This window comes from Leptidea sinapis, chromosome Z (assembly GCF_905404315.1).
Source record: "Leptidea sinapis chromosome Z, ilLepSina1.1, whole genome shotgun sequence".
Classification (NCBI taxonomy): domain Eukaryota; kingdom Metazoa; phylum Arthropoda; class Insecta; order Lepidoptera; family Pieridae; genus Leptidea; species Leptidea sinapis.
This window is the reverse complement of record NC_066312.1, coordinates 2,092,824-2,111,339: the sequence shown is the minus strand read 5'-3', so window position 1 is coordinate 2,111,339 and position 18,516 is coordinate 2,092,824. Positions and strand designations below refer to the sequence as shown.

The 18,516-nt window shown below is 34.9% G+C and overlaps 1 protein-coding gene across 3 annotated transcripts in view; it reads right to left on the bottom strand.

Moving 5' to 3' along the window:
• Window positions 1-350: 350 nt before the first annotated feature.
• LOC126978391 (nostrin) overlaps window positions 351-18,516 on the bottom strand; it is a 90,747-nt gene continuing 72,581 nt past the window's right edge. For 2 of the 3 annotated variants that reach the window (XM_050827162.1, XM_050827160.1), the window contains exons 4-14: window positions 16,775-16,918; window positions 15,535-15,616; window positions 15,004-15,134; window positions 14,561-14,755; window positions 12,753-12,888; window positions 9,560-9,724; window positions 8,164-8,316; window positions 6,222-6,374; window positions 4,314-4,647; window positions 3,025-3,177; window positions 351-2,281 (exon numbers count right to left, since the gene is read on the bottom strand). In XM_050827162.1, the coding sequence (XP_050683119.1) occupies window positions 2,166-2,281; window positions 3,025-3,177; window positions 4,314-4,647; window positions 6,222-6,374; window positions 8,164-8,316; window positions 9,560-9,724; window positions 12,753-12,888; window positions 14,561-14,755; window positions 15,004-15,134; window positions 15,535-15,616; window positions 16,775-16,918 (1,762 nt within the window). In that variant the 3' untranslated portion in view covers window positions 351-2,165. The remainder of the gene's footprint in view (window positions 2,282-3,024; window positions 3,178-4,313; window positions 4,648-6,221; window positions 6,375-8,163; window positions 8,317-9,559; window positions 9,725-12,752; window positions 12,889-14,560; window positions 14,756-15,003; window positions 15,135-15,534; window positions 15,617-16,774; window positions 16,919-18,516) is intronic. The other variant, XM_050827161.1, reaches the window with a different exon arrangement.

Sequence of the window (18,516 nt, the reverse complement as noted above, 5' to 3'; positions counted from 1 at the left end):
TTCATAAATAAAATATCCATGAATGATTACTGAATAGAACATCACACATATCTACCTAGATATGACGGCAAAAATATTTTCTACATCATTTTGCGCAAAAATAAACACAGGCTTGTATAAATAGCAGCTGTCTTATATCTTTATCATTGTTAATGTATATATATTTGTATCATTTTATTTTATCTCCTAGTCAGTGTGTACACGAAGAAAGCTTGTGTTCATAATGATGCCTTCTAGGTAATAAAATCTCCTCGTCTTTTATAACTACCGTAGCTTAGACAACATACAATGATTGCTTACATTTCAATAGGATAATATTTTTCAATAATACCACTTATAAAGAAACAATATTTGTAATTAATATCATTTATTACAATCAATACTTTGGTTCAATAACAATATTACAATATAACTACATTATTAAAATGAGTTCTTAACAAAAGATTTAGCAGTAAATCTCGCTTGAAACGGTGTATACAAATGGGTACATTAACATAACTATTTACATAAATTATTAAATACATTTGATTGACCAAGTCTTGAGTCAATTAACAAGTCCTTTTGATATAGAAGACGAATACAGGGATGTAATGCATTTGATGCAGATTCCTTTGAATAATTTGTTGTACGTTTTAATACTACATAATATATTGCCAAACTTATCTCTGTGAGATACTGATAAAGTTATTTTTCTTTCTCGCTCTAATATTAATAGGCATTTGCAGATTAACGATAAATTTGATTATTACACTAGGAAGTGGATCAACATTATAATATAATCATCGGTCTTGACTATGTAAATGAGAATTTTTTCGCAAATATTGAAATTAGTAATGCTCGCATATTTTCTACCAAATATACCAACCAACATCTTAAGATGATAAGTCCATACTTTATTAATCGAAAAATTGAGACCTTTAAGCACAGTGTAACTGATATACTAGCATGTAGACGACCTGACAGTGGGATAATGTGTGTGTTAGGTAGTTTGACAATTTTGATTTATTAATGTGTGTGTTAGGTAGTTTGACAATTTTGATTTATTAATGTGTGTGCTAGTTCGTTTAATATTCAAAATACTAAGGAGCTAATTCCAGAAGTAGCTGACTGTTTACGACTTCTAAATCAAAGTTGGAACTGAAATTTGATTGAAAGAAAAAATAAGTTTGTATGTTCAAGTAATAGAAAAATCCTGTTCACGTCTCCTATATTCTCGAAACTGAATATTTTTGTATAACATCATATTCAGTACTAACACTTAAGCCGTTAAAATTAGTAAAATATACAAAAATTTAGTTCCCTATCGGAAGTAATCTGGATAACCTAATGATAATTATATTAATATATTTTACATAATTAATTTATAATTTATTATAGTGACTGGATTAAATCATTAAGCGGCTGCGCTTCATTCCTTACTTTTTTTGCATCTCATTGTTGACTTTTGCTGACACTTGTGAACACAACACACAATGTTTCCGCTTGGCGAAAAAAGTCTCATGAGACGTAGACGTCTCTAGTACAGATACCAGCACGAGTTATAAGCACGCTTCTCATTGGTCAGTAAGAGTTGACGCTTCACCTGATTGGCTCATTAGTCGACGCGCTGTTTGAAATTTTTATGGTTTGGAAAAAGAGCGAAATACGCTCTTATTTATCATGAGAACTGATAGCAGCCGCCAATTATCTCAACACCAGCGCATTGCTGACCTTAATGGTCAGTTTCGTCAGTTTTTTCTGAAAGTAGTCTTAACGTAAGTAAACAGCGCGTTGTAAGTTTTGTCAGTTGGAAAATAAGATTGAAACCGCACTGCATAAGACATCAAAATAATGAGTATGATATTGTGGCAGGAATCAGGTATTAAATATATAAGTACAAATTAAAATTTCATATTTAAATATGGAACACTTATTGAATGCGTAAGTGGAAATTCAGAATACTTGTAGTAGAAACAGGATGACAAATTAAGTATTGCTTTGCTTTCTTTTTTCTTGCCAGATGCCAGTAAATTGGGTAAAAATGGCATTACCCATTATTCCGAGAATAGGCGAGAAGTGTCAAAACTGACTAAAAGTACTGACGATTGTGTTTACTATGTCGTACCGGTATCTGTACGGTCGCTTAGAGTCAGTAGAAGCAAAAAAGCCAACAACATACTAAAATACTATATACAAGACGTTATTTCTTCGACATAGGACGACGGAAATATACCGAACGTTCCGTTGAGGTCTCCGCTCCACCATATATCATCTTGTTTTTCAAATATATTTATAATATCACCTGTGAACCAACAAATACTTATTAATTAAGAGATACAGTATAATCCATTGATCAAGCATATCAAAATAAATGAAATAAAGTAAAAATGTTCACACGTTCTTATGAAAAATGTTACTCCAACTTCTCGCTTCAATTATTACAAATATGTGGTGGGAAAGTTGTATGAAATAGGTATTTAGACACAGTAGACACATGTAACAGTGTGGAAACTAAGCCTTGTTGATATAATACCTACACGTGCGTACACTCCATTGAAGCAATAGGGTTGCCAAGTTATTTTCCTTACCGAATTTAAAAAAGTAGGAGGTTCGCAATTCGACTGTACTTTTGAACGAAGTACCTAATGGGGCGTTGCGGAGCGTAAAAAAGTAAAAAGCGTAAACTGGACGGTTAACGGTTTTTAAACTTTGCCCGTTGAAGTTTCACTTCTACCACAGTCTTAAGAAGCTCTTCCCAACAGTCATCCGACGAACATGTCTAGACGGCGCATATATCGTTTTAGTGAGTGTCAATTATTGTAAACAAATAACATTTACTTCGAGATACAAGATGGTGGATGTGAATTTTTCAATAAAATCAATATGAGTATAATTTTCGAGGTTGTCGGGGAGTGTCAATAACGAATATGACATATTCTATTTTGAGATCCAAGATGGCGGATGTGACTTTTAAAATAAAATCAATATGGGTATCATTTTCGAGGTTTTCAGGAGTGTCAATTACAATTATGATTAGCTAATTACCTGGAGCAAGGGTCAGCTCATCATCCAATCTCGCTTGGTAATTGTAAAGCGCCCGGCACTTTCCGATGTATTTATGGTCGGGTTCGTCGTTAGATATATTTTTGTCCATACAATGTAAGTCCGTAGAACTTCCACTTTGCGATGAGAATTCATCTGAAATTTATATTTATTTATTAACCTTAATTTATTCACAGTTCTACGTATTAACTTACATCTAACACATGCCTTATATTTATTTAAACAATAACTAAAAGTAAACTTAAATCAATAAACATAATATAATTTCTGAACAAAAAAATGTTGCCTTAAAAAAAGTTAATGACTAATTTTTCAAAGCGTCGCTACATTTTATCACAAAAAGTGAACCTGTCACACACAGGAATCTCGTATGAATCAAATTGTATGTGAACTACTCGATCGTTTGGTGTTGTTTCATCTGTACATCTTCTACCGCATTTGTCACGGGGAGTGTTCCAAACAGCTACAAGACCTGATCCAAACCACCCAATTCCTTAATCGCACCACAAGCTAAAATATCGCTTTCAACAATTGGATTGTTCTTCCACAGGGCAGTTTTCAAGTAACTTTCTTTTACCTATAACCAAACAGCGATGGCCTTCTATAAACGGTGTTTCCAGCACGATACGATATGAGTACAGTAGAAACTCGATTATCCGACCCTCAGCTATAAGAATTCGCGATGATCCGGATAACCAACCGCGACCAATTCCATACCTACAAGTGAAATTTATACAAACATGAACGTGTCAGAAACTCCATTACACCGCCCGATATAAATTTGAAGGGATGTAGAATCATGATGAAACACTTCATGCCCTGGAAACAGCTCTCAAGTTGATTGAAAGGCAAACAGACTGTGAGTTTACTACAGCTGAAACTAATTCGTGATATAACAGCAATGAAGAGAAAAGGTGGCTTACGAGTTACGTCAAATGACAATTGCGTGAGTAATCTAAAGAAAATATGTAAGTACAGAAATAAGTGCCTACATTATGTTGAAAAATGTATCTCTTCAATAATTATGTTGATATATATTTATTGTTGTGTTTAATAAACAGATAATATGTAGGTACCTAGTACACAAAGCACAACCCGCTTTCCTTCATACATGCCATTATCCGAATGCCTAACGACAACAATTAGTTCGGTAAATCGAGTTTCTACTGTGTCTTATAATAATGTCGGCGGCTGGCATCAGGGTGGAACAGCTCTTCGGAATACTCGACCTGCCATGGATTATTATAAAAGTACTAAATACAGTTACATACCAAAATCGCTATCCTGCTGGTTGGACAAACCATCTCCGGCGCCGCGTTCACTCCAGTCCAGCGGACTGTCTGCTGCGGGTGGTGCTGTCTCCGGAGTGGACGGGACAGTAGGTGTCGCCGGCGCTGAACTTATAGGCGTCGCCGGGGCGCTCCTGTGTTCCAGATTTCTTCTGAACGACAGATGTTCTATGCGGAGTTTGCTGGATGCTCTACTTATGATGGAATCTCGCCTCTCCCGATCTTCACCATTTATACTTTTCGTTAGCGCAGTGAAGTTCGGCTGAAGGTTTTTGTTCACTTCGTTCTGGTAGTCAGTTTGTAACCATGGAGGTACCTGTAAAAAACAAAGCAAGAATTGAAATCCACTGTAGTCAATATATTTTATATTTTACATAAATTTAAGAAGTGTCGGTGTCGCCATAGGTAGAACCGTTGACACTCACCACGGTGCTCACGGTTCGATTCTCGCCCGCCATATACAAATGTGGTTTCGGTTTTCCAAGATAAATGGGTGATGAAACGTGGGTCTATTAAATCACGTACTCTTAATTTCTGGCAGCATTGTGTTTGTGACGTAATGAATTTAATTTTCATATAAATTTGAGCGTAGGTACAGGAAGCTAAATTTTCACACATAGATTACGAATTCAGTCAATTGTTGTCATACTAGTCAATTTTATTACTCGACGAGTTACATACAATATAGTATATAATATCAATAAAGATAGTACATGTCTTAAAGAAAGTATGTATGTCAGCTTGATGTGTTTACAAGCGTACCAACGTCATGAGCTGTCATAAGACATTTGACATTTTTGACATTTTAAGTTCACCATATATGATTGATTAGATTAGACATCCCAATTAATTATAACATTTATTTAACGACTTACTTTGTTAGTACTGTTTTATATAATTAAAACTATAATTTTAGATATAACTAGAATAGCATATTGATCTTTGGTTAACTTGATTCGTGTAAGTTATTTGGCACCACAGTAGTGCAAACTCACAGTTGGTAGCATAATCACTGTGACGGTCGTGCTCTATATAAGCCAGAGCGCTCAGTTCAAGAGGATCTTACACATTGTGAATTGTAAGGTAACACTGCCCAAATTGTATTAAATATTATAATGGTTATTAGTGAAATATGTAAAATACAGATATTTCAATTTTAAGTGCGTTTAAATTACCAACCCCTTTATATTATATTAAGAAGTAGAACATTAATTTGCGCTGCGCATAACTTTCATAAACCGGTGTTTACTGTTCGCGTACATTATAATTTCGAACACTACTCACATAGTTTTTTTTTAAAACAAAATGAAACAAACATCTAAGAAACAATTAAACACTCGCTAAACTTTGAATTTTTATCGTACTCGTATCTATAACTTGAGATCAGGCGAGTTGTTGATGAAATTTTTATTAAATATAATAATAATAACAAAAGACACATGTTTCACTTGGTAAATTGTTGATGTATTTTTTATGTGGAAGTGTTCACTGCCGCCCACATTCTCCTACAGCACTAGAGGAGTCACAGGAGCATTGCTGGCTTTTAAGAAAGGTGTGTGCGCTTTTTTTAAAGGTACCCATGTCGTATCGTCCCGGAAACCCCGCACATGGAAGCTCATTCCACAACTTTGTGGTACGTGGAAGAAAGCTCCTTGAAAACCGCACTGTGGAGGGCCGCCACACATCCAGATGGTGGGGATGACATCCTAACTTGTGGCGTGTCGTGCGAAGGTGCAGGTATGCGCATGATAATATAGTAGTAGTAGTAGTATAACTTGTTTTATTAAAGCAGCGCACAACTAATACTGCGAGAGTTGAGAGGAGAGTAGTACTATTTCATTGAACGTATTTCGCAGTAGGCTCCAATACTATCAGTAATAGCTTCCTCACTTTAAGTATACTCTGCTGCAGCCCCTGTTTGTCTCTGATGATGTGTATGTGAGAGGAGAGTGGGTGTTGCACCGGAGCCCTGCTGTCCAACTGACTGAGACTCGTCGTTATTTTGTATCGAATCGCTTCCAAGTACGTCAACATAGCACGCATCTGAAAAAAATTACAATTATTTTCTATCCGTGAAGATTGTAAGTAATATGATTTTTTTACTATTCTATCAGGGGAATATAGACCTTGGTACGTATGAAATAAAGCACTGGAACTTTAACATAGAGCTTGTTTATAAAATAATCAAAATGTATGCAGAAGCTCACGAGGACAGATTTTACAAACTAAACCTTTAGAGTTAGTTATAACGTGAATATTTTAATGTTGTAAATGACTTACTTATAATTAATGAAATTAACGTAAATGAAAGAGCTTTCACTTATTATTTTCTTTACTTAACTCTTAATTAATATAATTGTAGCTTGCAATAATTTCTGGAATTAATTTACCTTTTTATATTGTTTGGACATGTTAGCGTAAAGGACTTCAATTCACTTTTATATAATTATGAACTAAATTGTTTGTATGTTTATGTGCATGATGTGTTCACCTGTAATTGCAGGAACACGATTTTTGGACTTTATGTTACAATTTTCTGAATTGATATGTGTATTCTGTATTGGTGGACCTTGAATAAATAAATTAATTAATTACTAATATACAAGAAGTAAGAATCCCATAATGGGTAAAGGCTTCCTCCAAGAATGTCCAGCTGTCTCGGTCCAGTTCTTTGGTTTGCCAATCGGGACCTGGTATTATTTTTATTTCATCGTCCCATAGTGCCACATGGCCAGTCCATTTCCATTTTCTTTTTTTTGAAAATCCAAATGCAAGTCACAGAAGATCAGCGTTGCAACACACTTGTGTTGAAACACATGCTGAGTGCCTCCTTTTTAAACACCACACGTTTACATATTTGTATAGTTTTAAGTTACTTCATTTTATTATTTGTGTGTGTCGAAATAAATGCTTTCTTTCTTTCTTTCTTTCAAATATTTTTCTTCGAAATAGGATAATATAATGTCACTTATTGAAACTCAAAAACTAGCACTCGTTTGAAAAAGTATCCATCAGACCTGAGAAGAACGGGCGAAAGAAAAGTAGCGGGCTTCTTTTTTTTTTAAATAAAATATGTCAAAGTAGCGCTATCCAACGCGGAAATGCTGTCAGTAGTGTTGTTACAATTCTCCGTAACGAAAGATTTAATTTAATGTAATCGTATGAGGTTTAGTAAATATTTATGCTCTTACGCATTAGGCACAAATAGTTAAATAACAAATGTCAATTATCAAAAATAGACAAGTTGACGGAAATAAAGTCGATGTTGCCGTAATAGAAATGTCTCCCATCAAATTTTATTAGGAAATACTTCTGGCTATTACTGGCAGCCCGAATAACTTTGACAATCACTTTTCTATACAATGAAACAACGCTTCATATTAAACGATCATTAAATAACGTTCGTAATTGTCAATATTTGACGTACGTATGTGACGTTAACCAACTCTCTGAAACAACCGGCCCATAGTTAGTTAAAGGATTGTTATGTTGCATATTTTTTTATTCACTATCTACAATCCCGGTAGGTGCAAGCATTTATATGATGAATATGGATGTTTGTTTCCGAGTCATTTAAGTTTATATGTATTTATGTATGTTTAAGTAAATGTATTATATTAAATATATCGTTGTCTTGTAACCCATAATACAGGCTATATATGCCTAATTTGGGGCAAGATAATTTGTGTAAAAGTGTGTCAACATTATTATTATTATTATCTTCGCGTTAAGTATGAAAGCCTGATACGATTGTTTCTTTAAACAATGTTTACACAAGTCGGTATATTATGAAGTTTATCACTGGTATAGTGTTTGTTTAGTGACAACTTACGTGATATAGTTTGTCGGCGACGTTCTGTTGTGAGTCATCGTTGCCGAACGTTGGAGTTTGTTTTATCGCCATCGATAGCTTTTCAAGACCCTGCTTCGACTTTCTCTCTCTTTCAATATCTTGTTTCACCAACTGTAGTATTTTAAGAAGCGCCTGAAATTGATAAGAATAAAACTCATAGTTAACATACGATAATTAGGAAATATATTGAAGTTTTATTACTTTAGGCGCGTTATGAAAAAATGATAAGAATGTAATTTTAAGATGCGCTATAACACAAACGTGACAGGGTGAAGTTGGTTCCTGAAATTTTCTGACGCTTGCATTCGTTATTTTTTTTTTTGTTTCTTCGTCCATTATTAGAACAGGCTAACAGGTTCAAGCCCATACAGCCGTATTCATTATTTAATAAATAATTGTCAAAGCAAGACAATATTGTTCATTCTAAAAACGTACAATAGCACGAGGAATAAATCATTTTAACGATTTTTGCTTCATTAGGCCAAAGAATTAGAACTTCTTGCTTGCATACATAAGCACACACACACTTTTTTAAGCACTTTGTAAAGTAACGTATTCATAGATTTGTCACAATACCGTCGAATATTCTTACTAGAACGCAATTTCAATCAATATTTTTCTTTTTGTGGAAGAGGAAGACAAATGAGTATGTCAATCACCAGAAGGACCACAAGAGCGTTGGAGACCATAAAAAGCGTCGCATCAACGTACATATGAATTCGAATAATCAAAATACATTGGTAGGAGGAGCGATATCGCTGACAACACTGTCAATACAATGATAATTCTGAAGTTTTCTGAATGTCAAGCAGCCTTGCAAATAAACGCGGGAAACGGTTATCCGAATAAACCACTCAGCAAAATGTCTATTTGTATATTTTTTGGTTTAATCTCAGCTGTAACTTTATACCAAGTTTACATTTTGTATGGTCGACATTGTTTATATAGGCGACAATCCTGTCGCAAGGAATCATTAAGATGGCATTTCTATTAAAATGAATTAGATACGTATCGATAAAATACATTGCCCAAAAAGTCATAATCCCATCCCGACACATTCAGTAGTTTTTGTGTGATTACTACTTAAACAATAGTATATTACGCACCCAGGGAGAAAAGTAGGTCATTCTCAGCCGTGGAATATTGACAATGGCGGGTACCAATGTCCTTCTTATCTCACGTGGTGCGTATACGATTTTTTTTTACCCACCTGGACGAAAAGCTCGCTTTTAGTCCCTGGTACGAGAAACAAAAGTCTTCTTGCCGGGAGAAAGTGGGCCACTTTTGTCCCTCATACCAAAGACTAAAAGACAGCTTTCCATAGAGGTTGGAATAAAAGTTTCATGTTATACTAAATAGATAATATATAACGTACTTGTTTGCGTCGTTCCCGGTTCATAGCCAGCGTGGTGTGTTCGCAGTAGAAGTCCGGTAGCAGCTGCTCACTAGCGCCGGCCGGAGCTGAACGAACCCCACGTACCACGCGCATGTCCAGGTTAGCATTTGCATTACTTATCGGAGCTACCAGCGCGTTCGTTGCCTGTTCAAATATCTGGTCTATTAAGACTGTCTTCTAACTGTGAATGTCGCGGTTTTTCCATTTACAAGAGTCAGTTGCGGCACTGAATTGAGTACTATTTTTTTTATGAAAATACGGGACGAGACGAGCAGGACGTTCAGCTGATGGTAATTGATACGTCCTGCCCATTACAATGCAGTGCAGCTCAATGTTTTTTAAAAGCCCTTAAATTCTGATAACACTAAAATTGCGCTTGAGACATAAGAAGTTAAGTCTTATTTGCCCAGTAATTTCACAAGCTCCGGCGCCCTTCACTCCGAAACAAAGTAATTCTTACACATTACTGGTTCACGGCAGAAATAGGCGCCGTTAGACCGATAATCTAGCCGGTATCCTGTGCAAAAGCCTCCCACTGGTAAAATCATTTTTGAATCTAGATTTAATAACAAATAAAATGAGGAAAAAACTAATTCAATCGATGCAATAACAAAAAAGGATTTTAATATTTCTAATTAAACAGAGATAGCAATAATGAAATGTGTCGTCACACTTTAGTTTTTGTTTTGCGAGACAGGGAAAGAAGACCTTTCCTTACCACGAGATGCCTGTAACTTTGTATTTCTATTTTAAGTTTTTTTCAGTGAAAGGCGCTGTGCCGTGAAGTGTTACCAAGAATAGGATAATAGGCGGAAGCATTTCGGCGTTTGATAGCTAGGTTAATCCGTTGAATAAAGTTATCAGCGTTTGGGTTTCCAGTAGCCCAATTGTTTGTAAATATGTGTAAATAAGTGATGAATTTCTATTTTCAATCATGGTAGTTTACATTTTAATATTAATAATAATATTCTTATTGGTTTTAACACATTCTCCTTAACAAATAGTGGCAAGAACCTCCGTTTAAGCATATAAAGAATGCGTGTGCCATCTCTCCGTGCGAATTTTAAATACTAATATAAAAATATAACCTGGTGAAATCGCGGGGCGAAAATATTTACTTAATAACGCCTTTTTCTTGCCCTATAGATATTCTGAATTCAAATGATAACTGTGTGAAACTTGTATTTGCAAAAGCCAATACAATATTGGTGTTATCTAACAGAGTCACGAAGTATCCTTATCGCGTTTCGAGAGTAGTCGCCCTGGATTCGACATCGCAAAGAGCACTGGACCATATCGCCCGTCTTCACTTTCAAAATAGATCCACGATATTGAAGTAATGTATTTCTCGCCACATTTACATTATCATTGTTGTCCGTCGCACATTATTAGAGCATCTAGCATGTTTGCAGACGGCGGCATCAATGATTTCTTCGCAATTATTAGATTACGAATAGCATTCTTTAGGTCGCGTATATGCTTCTCTTAGAACAAAATTTGCAATGTAATATTAGTTATCGAATATTCTCAATTCAATTAATCTATATATATAAAAATGAAATGGTGTTCGCTAGTCTCGCTAAAACTCGAGAACGGCTGGACCGATTTGGCTAATTTAGGTCTTGAATTATTTGTGGAAGTCCAGGGAAGGTTTAAAAGGTGAATAAATAGGAAAATGCTGCTAAATTAAATAAAAACAACAAATTTGTTTTTCCGTGATGTGTCCATACATAATTTCTATGTGAGAATTTATTGACGCACGGTTTGACAGTTCTGCTGTGAAACAATTTCATTACAACAGCAGGGTGCATATTTTACACAGTAATTTTTGATGTTATGATATATTATTGACAAATTCATATAAAAACATTATTTTATTTATTATATACAGAACAACGTCTGTCGGGTCAGCTAGTATCATAATATTTTTAAATTATAATAGTTGTAATTGTAACTTTGTATAATTATGCAATAGGTATGGATCTGAAATAAACATTTATTACTATACGGTTCCGCCTCAGATTTTTATTACTGATAATAATCTGTTCTGTCAGTCGACAGCGGATGAGCTTCATCAGTGATATTTGATCTCCCCTGATCTCCACGAAGGATGCGTGCGTGATAAACCTGATCAATGCCACCAATACTCTTATAATCGCATCGTATCGAACTAAAACATCTCGCAAGAAAGCATAATTTGGTTGTACGTTGAGGGAATTTCCTTGTAAATTCCGATGAACACTGTAAGTACATCCAATGTAACCCATTACATACTCCATGTTATATATCTTGTGGTCTGCTGTTAATGATTTGATACACAGCTCTAAGTATTATTATACTATTTGCACTGCTTCTGTGTGTTTTGTGTATTATTAAATGGTTGTTCAATGTAGTAAAAACGCGTTTTTATAATTATAAACGTCTTATGTCTTCTGTAAGACCGTGAAATATCTAACATAGTGTTGTACGTAATTTGGTCGAACAACTCTTCGGATTTATCTTCATGATAAATATGATAGAAGATGGAAACAAATCTTTGTATTATAGGAATTTATAAGTAGTTATGTATAGGTAAGTAATAACAGTATTTTTTTATCCTTCAGTACGAAACAGGCAAAGGATCTTATATTGCAGCGTATTTCAATAAGTATTTCTTTTATGTACCAGTGGGGAGTTTTTAACAGGAAAAGAGCCCAAAAAGCAAGTAATGTTAAACAAGTATGCACGTACTAGATCTCGTGATCACCTGTCGAATTAATTAATAGGTAACACTTAAATATCGGAATGTTTTTGCGCTTTCTTAGAAGTGACGATTATATAAATTATATAAATATAATTTATATAATCGTCACTTCTATTTGCAGCAGTATACTTTTTTTATGAAAATAAGGGGCTAGACGAGCTGGACGTTCAGCTGATGGTAATTCGATACGCCCTGCCCATTACAATGTAGTACCGCTCAGGTTTCTTGAAAAACCCAAAAATTCTGATCTACTCTACAATTGCGCTCGTCACCTTGAGACGTAAGATGTTAAGTCTCTTACACATTACTGCTTCACGGCAGCAATAGGCGCTGTTGTGGTACACATAATCTATCCGGAATACTGTGGACCCTCCTACTGATTTTACTCCTAAACTCTCTATGTTTTGTGTGTGTGTCTATTGTGGTTACCTCAGCCAACTGCGGCGGGACTGCAGCTGTTAATGTGAGATAGCAATCGGCAGCGCCCTTCAGCTGCGCGAGTCTTTCTTCCTCTAATGATTCTAACATTCCTGCGCCTTTCACAACGCTCGATTCCCACTCCAACCTGCAGATATTTACTAATTAATTACTCAAACATTTAAAGAACCCCAAAATAGAGGAATTATTGTATGAAAGAAGACAAACGAATGTGCTGGTCTCCTGATGTTAAGTGGTCTTCGACGTATAAGAGTCATAAGGACCTGGAAACATTAAGATAAATATTTAAAAGATAAACATTTTGACTGTTGCTTCCCAAAATATTCTTGATAATGTTCTATATGTTCATAAGCACATTATCGAATTTGCTAGAAACTGTGACAACCATAATGTTAACACGAGGAACAAACATAAACTTGTTAACAAGTTTAACTCGGTTAAGTCGAGTTAGTAAGTCTTTTATTGGGCGATATATATATATATGCTTCTACAATATCATCCCAGAAAATGTACAAAACAAGTGTGTTACGAAAAAACTAACTGTTAAAGAACGTATGTGTTTGAAAGGTTACTATAGCATAAACGATTTTCTTAATGATACTACAGACTGGGAATGAAGCGAACACCCTCAGGCTCTTAAATTACAATGTTTATTGTACAATATTACATTGTAATCCATGTTTTTATATAAAAAAGCCAGCGGAGTTTCTTGCGCCCGTTCTTCTCAGGTCATCAGGTCAGGCAGTCTATTTTGAATTGGTGGTAGTTTTTGATTTTTTCAATAAGTGATATTGAATCCTATTTTGAATAAAAATATTCAAATTACTCAAGTTAGTTTACTAAATAAGCTCTGTATGATGAAATCAGGTTAAAGAAGAAGTTGTACAAATATTATGGGATACAGAAGAGAGCTTGAATAAACAGTAGTTTGAACGATACAGGATTTTTATGATATACACTAAGATAATTTACACCTCTAGGTAGAGCCTCATCTCAACAGATTTTTCGACGTTTTCACAGCTGTCATAGTCTATCTAGACGTAAAAATAAGCTACAGATATGAACGTACAGAACTCTGTTTAACTCCAGTATCATCATTATGCTCGACAAGAATTAAATTATATTTAGTGTGAGATGAGATATTGTAGATTTCTCTTTCATATATTTTCAGAAGGAAATCGTCACTAACTACGTAATCAATACTTTCTTGCGATACCAAAATGAAAGAAGGTTACCAGATTGTAAGGAAGTTGTACGTTTCTTAATGTCATGACGACCTAGAACCGCCCCGGAAAAAAACAAAACGGCGTGTTTTTAAGTATCTTGAAGTTGGTATTTTAAGACTTTCTCAAATCGATTTTTATAAATTAACTAGTAGATCCAGCAAACGTTGTGTTGCAATATAAAGTAATAAAAAATAGGTATTGGGGTAAAAAAAATAGATGATGACCGATTCTCAGACCTACCAAATATATCGTACAATAATCATTAAATTCAATCTTCCAACCCTATTGCGGATCTGTGGATGGAGTAAGAATAATATAAAAGTCACGATTAAAAATCAGCGATTTATCATAGAAGAATGAATATTGAAGTTGTAAAAATAAAATAAAAAATGTGAATAAAATAAGAAAAAAATATTTAGGCGTGGGTAACCCTTATCATTTAGGGGTATGAAAAATTGATGTTGGCCGATTCTCAGACCTACCCGATATACACATAAAATTTAATATAAATCAGTTCAGCCGTTTAAGCAAATTTTACATATTAGATAAGTAAACCAGTAAAAACATCCTCACCGCGATCTCTCGGCTTGCACGCAAACGTTGTAGTATTCCATCTCAGTTTTTTTAACAGCTTCTTCAGTTTTCCTCTTCTTAACCTGAAGCTTAGCAGCCTCTCGCTCGTTGGCAGAGCTCGTGATGCGATCAGCGCGAGCGGCACTGAGGATGGAATGAGGAATATGACCCATACTTGAACTACGAGAAATACGGCTGCGAACAAATTAAATAATAAAAGATATGTTTGCTGCAATAAAATGCAATAAATGCTGCAATAATCACAGTATATAAGAACTTCCTCTTTGGTTATATTTATCTTGATTTGTATTAACTAATAAATGCCTTAAATAATCACAATTGCATTGCAAATGTCGCATAGCAGTTACATCGCTTTGCTGTCGAAGGATCCTTCTGTTTACTGCATTATAGCCATCATTATTATTATTATTATAAATTCGAACCTGATATCCAGTGAGGCGTCTTGCAGTTTTTCGTTCTCTCTGGCGGCCGCATGAGATTGTCTCTTAGACTTCGCCTCAGCCGATCTCCATTCGGTAAGTGATCTCGTGGTTTTGTCGACGTTGGCTTCGATCTGTGATACAGTTAAAATGTGACTTTGCAGACAACGGAGTGCCGTTTACAATATAATGTTTTCTTCAATCTGGAGAGCTGGTGTGTTCTTCTCCGCCTTACCTATCGTTACTTTCGCAATAATAAAACAAGGTTTATAGGCAAACAATAAGGTTTTGATGATGGTTCTAGGTGCCTCATATTACGACAATTACACCATTGACCATAGACAGAATATATATGTTTCTTTTTATGGAATCAACCGATCAATATTATTACCAGTAAAGGGCCAAAAGTAAACCAGAAAAGATCAAATTGCCATGGAATCACCGCGCAAGAAACTTTACTACGAGTACTAGTATTTGTAATATTAATATAAGAATGTGTTGTAACATTGCATGAAATTTTGCAATTGTACAAACCTTTTTTCTCATTTTTAATTGATTGTCTATAACAAGCTTCATTGGTTTGACTAAGTCGTCGGACAGTGCGCTGGAATAATTTCTGAAAAAAATGTATGTATTTTTATTATATTAATTATTAAAGTAAAACTTTTATAACATCGTCTCAAACTTTTTCGTATGTGTGTTGCATGTCGCGTGACGGTCGGGCGACGCCTATAGTTCGCAGCAGCTGACCGTGTAGTGTATAGACTATTACTCAGCGCCAGTGCTCCACGCTATTTTGTTTGTTTTTGTCAGTGTTTAATGTAAATGTTGTTTTTCAGTGTTTAATGTAAATGTTGTTATTTATTAAAGTGAAACTTTTATTTGCTTTTGGTAAACAACGACACAGCTAGTGAAAAAGTTTTTTTCCATATTTTCTTCTCAATAAAGTAACTATTTCCGAAATGGAAAAATGTTTACCTTTTGCAGTTATAAGTGTCATTTCAGTGAACTAAACTTTTTTTAATGAAAATAAGGGACTAGACGAGTAGTACGTTCAGCTGATGGTAATTGATACACCTTGCCCATTACAATGCAGTGCCGCTCAGGATTCATGAAAAACCCAAAAATTCTGAGCGGCATTACAATTGCGCTCGCCACCTTACTACTTACTTCATACGATGTTAAGTCTCATTTGACCCAGTAATTTCACTTGCTACGGCTCCCTTCAGACCGAAGCACAGTAATGTTTAAACATTGCTGTTTCACGGCAGAAATAGACGCCGTTGTAGCACCCATAAACTGTGCAAAGGAGCCTCCCACTGGTTAATGTAATATTGACTTGAATAAATTGGCATCATTCAAAAAACTACAGTGAATCATTCAATTTTTTTCAGAAGCTACAAAAAAAAAAAACACTTTGAAAAGTGTTCATGCAAAGGCACAAGGTATCTATTGTTTAAGTAAAACCCTTAAAGTAAAAATATCAAAACTTCCCTTCTCGTTTTAAGTCAACAAATGTACAAACAGCTTTCGACCCGCAGGCTTGTCCTTCGATAGTCAGTCAATACCATTGCTTGACCTTTCTTCAAGACTTTATTATATTGAAGTACCTGGCAGTTAGTGTTGGAAACATTCCTATACAGTTTTGTAATTATTCAAACATAATATAGTCAAATCTGTATCTGTGCTCACTAGAGAAGGTTTGGGGATTTGTAGGGAAGACACTGTATTTATTGAGTAGTGATACTATTACTGTGTTTGCTAAACATTTTACCTATGTATTTCAGCACGTTTTTCCATTTCTATTGCGACATGTTTCCAGGCTTCGGCGCACGAGCCTATTCCGTCCTTGCAAGCCTTACTTAGTTTCGTGCCAAGTTTCGACAAACATTTTGAGTAGTATATTTCCGCTTCAACCCTGCAATATAAATAATAATATTTACATAACGTTAGGAAGCTAGTTTATTGCAGATTCTATTTATTACATGTTGGGCACCTTCCCAAGAAAGTTGTACTAAGTTTTAGTTGTTCCTATTTTAAAGGTGAAAGGAACATAGATCACTACATACTTATTATAACACAAAGTCTTCCGCCGCGTCTGTCTGTCTATTCTCGATAAAGTCAAAAACTACTGTACCAATTTTCATGCTGATTTCAGCAATGGAGATCGAGATTTCTGAGGAATGTTTTAGTAAATAATTTGTAAAGTATTGTCGGAGAAAATAAGTCGCCTGAGAGCTTTCAACAAAAGCGCTGCCTAAACTATTTGATATATAAAATATTAATGTATGGTGGAATTGTGAATCATATGTAGGTAGGTCTACAGAAAAGTCCGCAATAGCATATTATGTCCATCTCTAAAGGATAACATACTATATCTACCTTAATATTTTTGAAATATTGCTATTTATAAAGCGGTAATGTAAAAGTTTTTTATTTTATTAGTACATGTTATAAAATCATTCAGAAAAAACGTTTTTTGTTTCATTTATAACTCATTTTCTTTGATTACACATTTCAGATAGCTTTAGACTACATTCTTCCCGCATACTTACATCATATTTTTATTAACAGAACACCGTCAGTCGGGTCAGCTATTTTGTTTATAATATAATATTATAACGAATTAACTATTTAATGATTCTAGAATCTAGATCAATAATATGCACACATATGTAAAAATCATACATTGACAATAGTCAGTGTTATAATTGTATTGACAGTGTTGTCAGCGATGCAGTCAATATTTTGCATATAAATAATAATAAATAAATAAAATCATTTTATTGCAGGTCAGGGACCCATAGAAAACATGTTTACATATAAGTAGGTAGTCAAAATATTTTAAAATTATAAATAGAATATGTATGAAGATAATTAATTAATTAATTAATATAAAATTAAAGTCACTTCAAAATAAATAAAAATAAATAGTCATGTTACGTTAGGGATCTGGTGTACCCTTAGCCAGTGTTTGTAAAACACATTGTCAATGGATGCCTCAGCGACAACCTTAATCATCTTATTATTAGAATAACGGACGGTTTCCCAGAAACCCTCTATTCTATTCCGTATAACAGCGTAGTAGTCCGGGACTCCAGCGTCGGCGAACATGCCCGACGCGCTACAATACCTCGGAATTTTTAATAAAATGCGAAGGGCATCATTATATTGAACCCTGAGGATGTTAAAGGATCTTTTGGTGTAGTTGATCCATAATTGTGAAGTATAAAAACTCATACAGTACGCATTAAACAACGTAACTTTAACATCCTCAGTGCACCGAGAAAATCGGCGAGTGATCATGTTGCACCTTATTGCCAGTGACCTTCGCTCTCGCTCTATGTCAAGGTCGTCGCTGAGGGACCCCGTCAACATGTGTCCGAGATACCTGAACTGTTGCACAACCCGAACTGGTGTCCCATCTAATAAAACTGGTGGTATCCTTTCCGGACCTTTACCAGCTCTAAAGATCAACATTTCTGATTTGCGTACATTGTATTTTAATCCATGTCT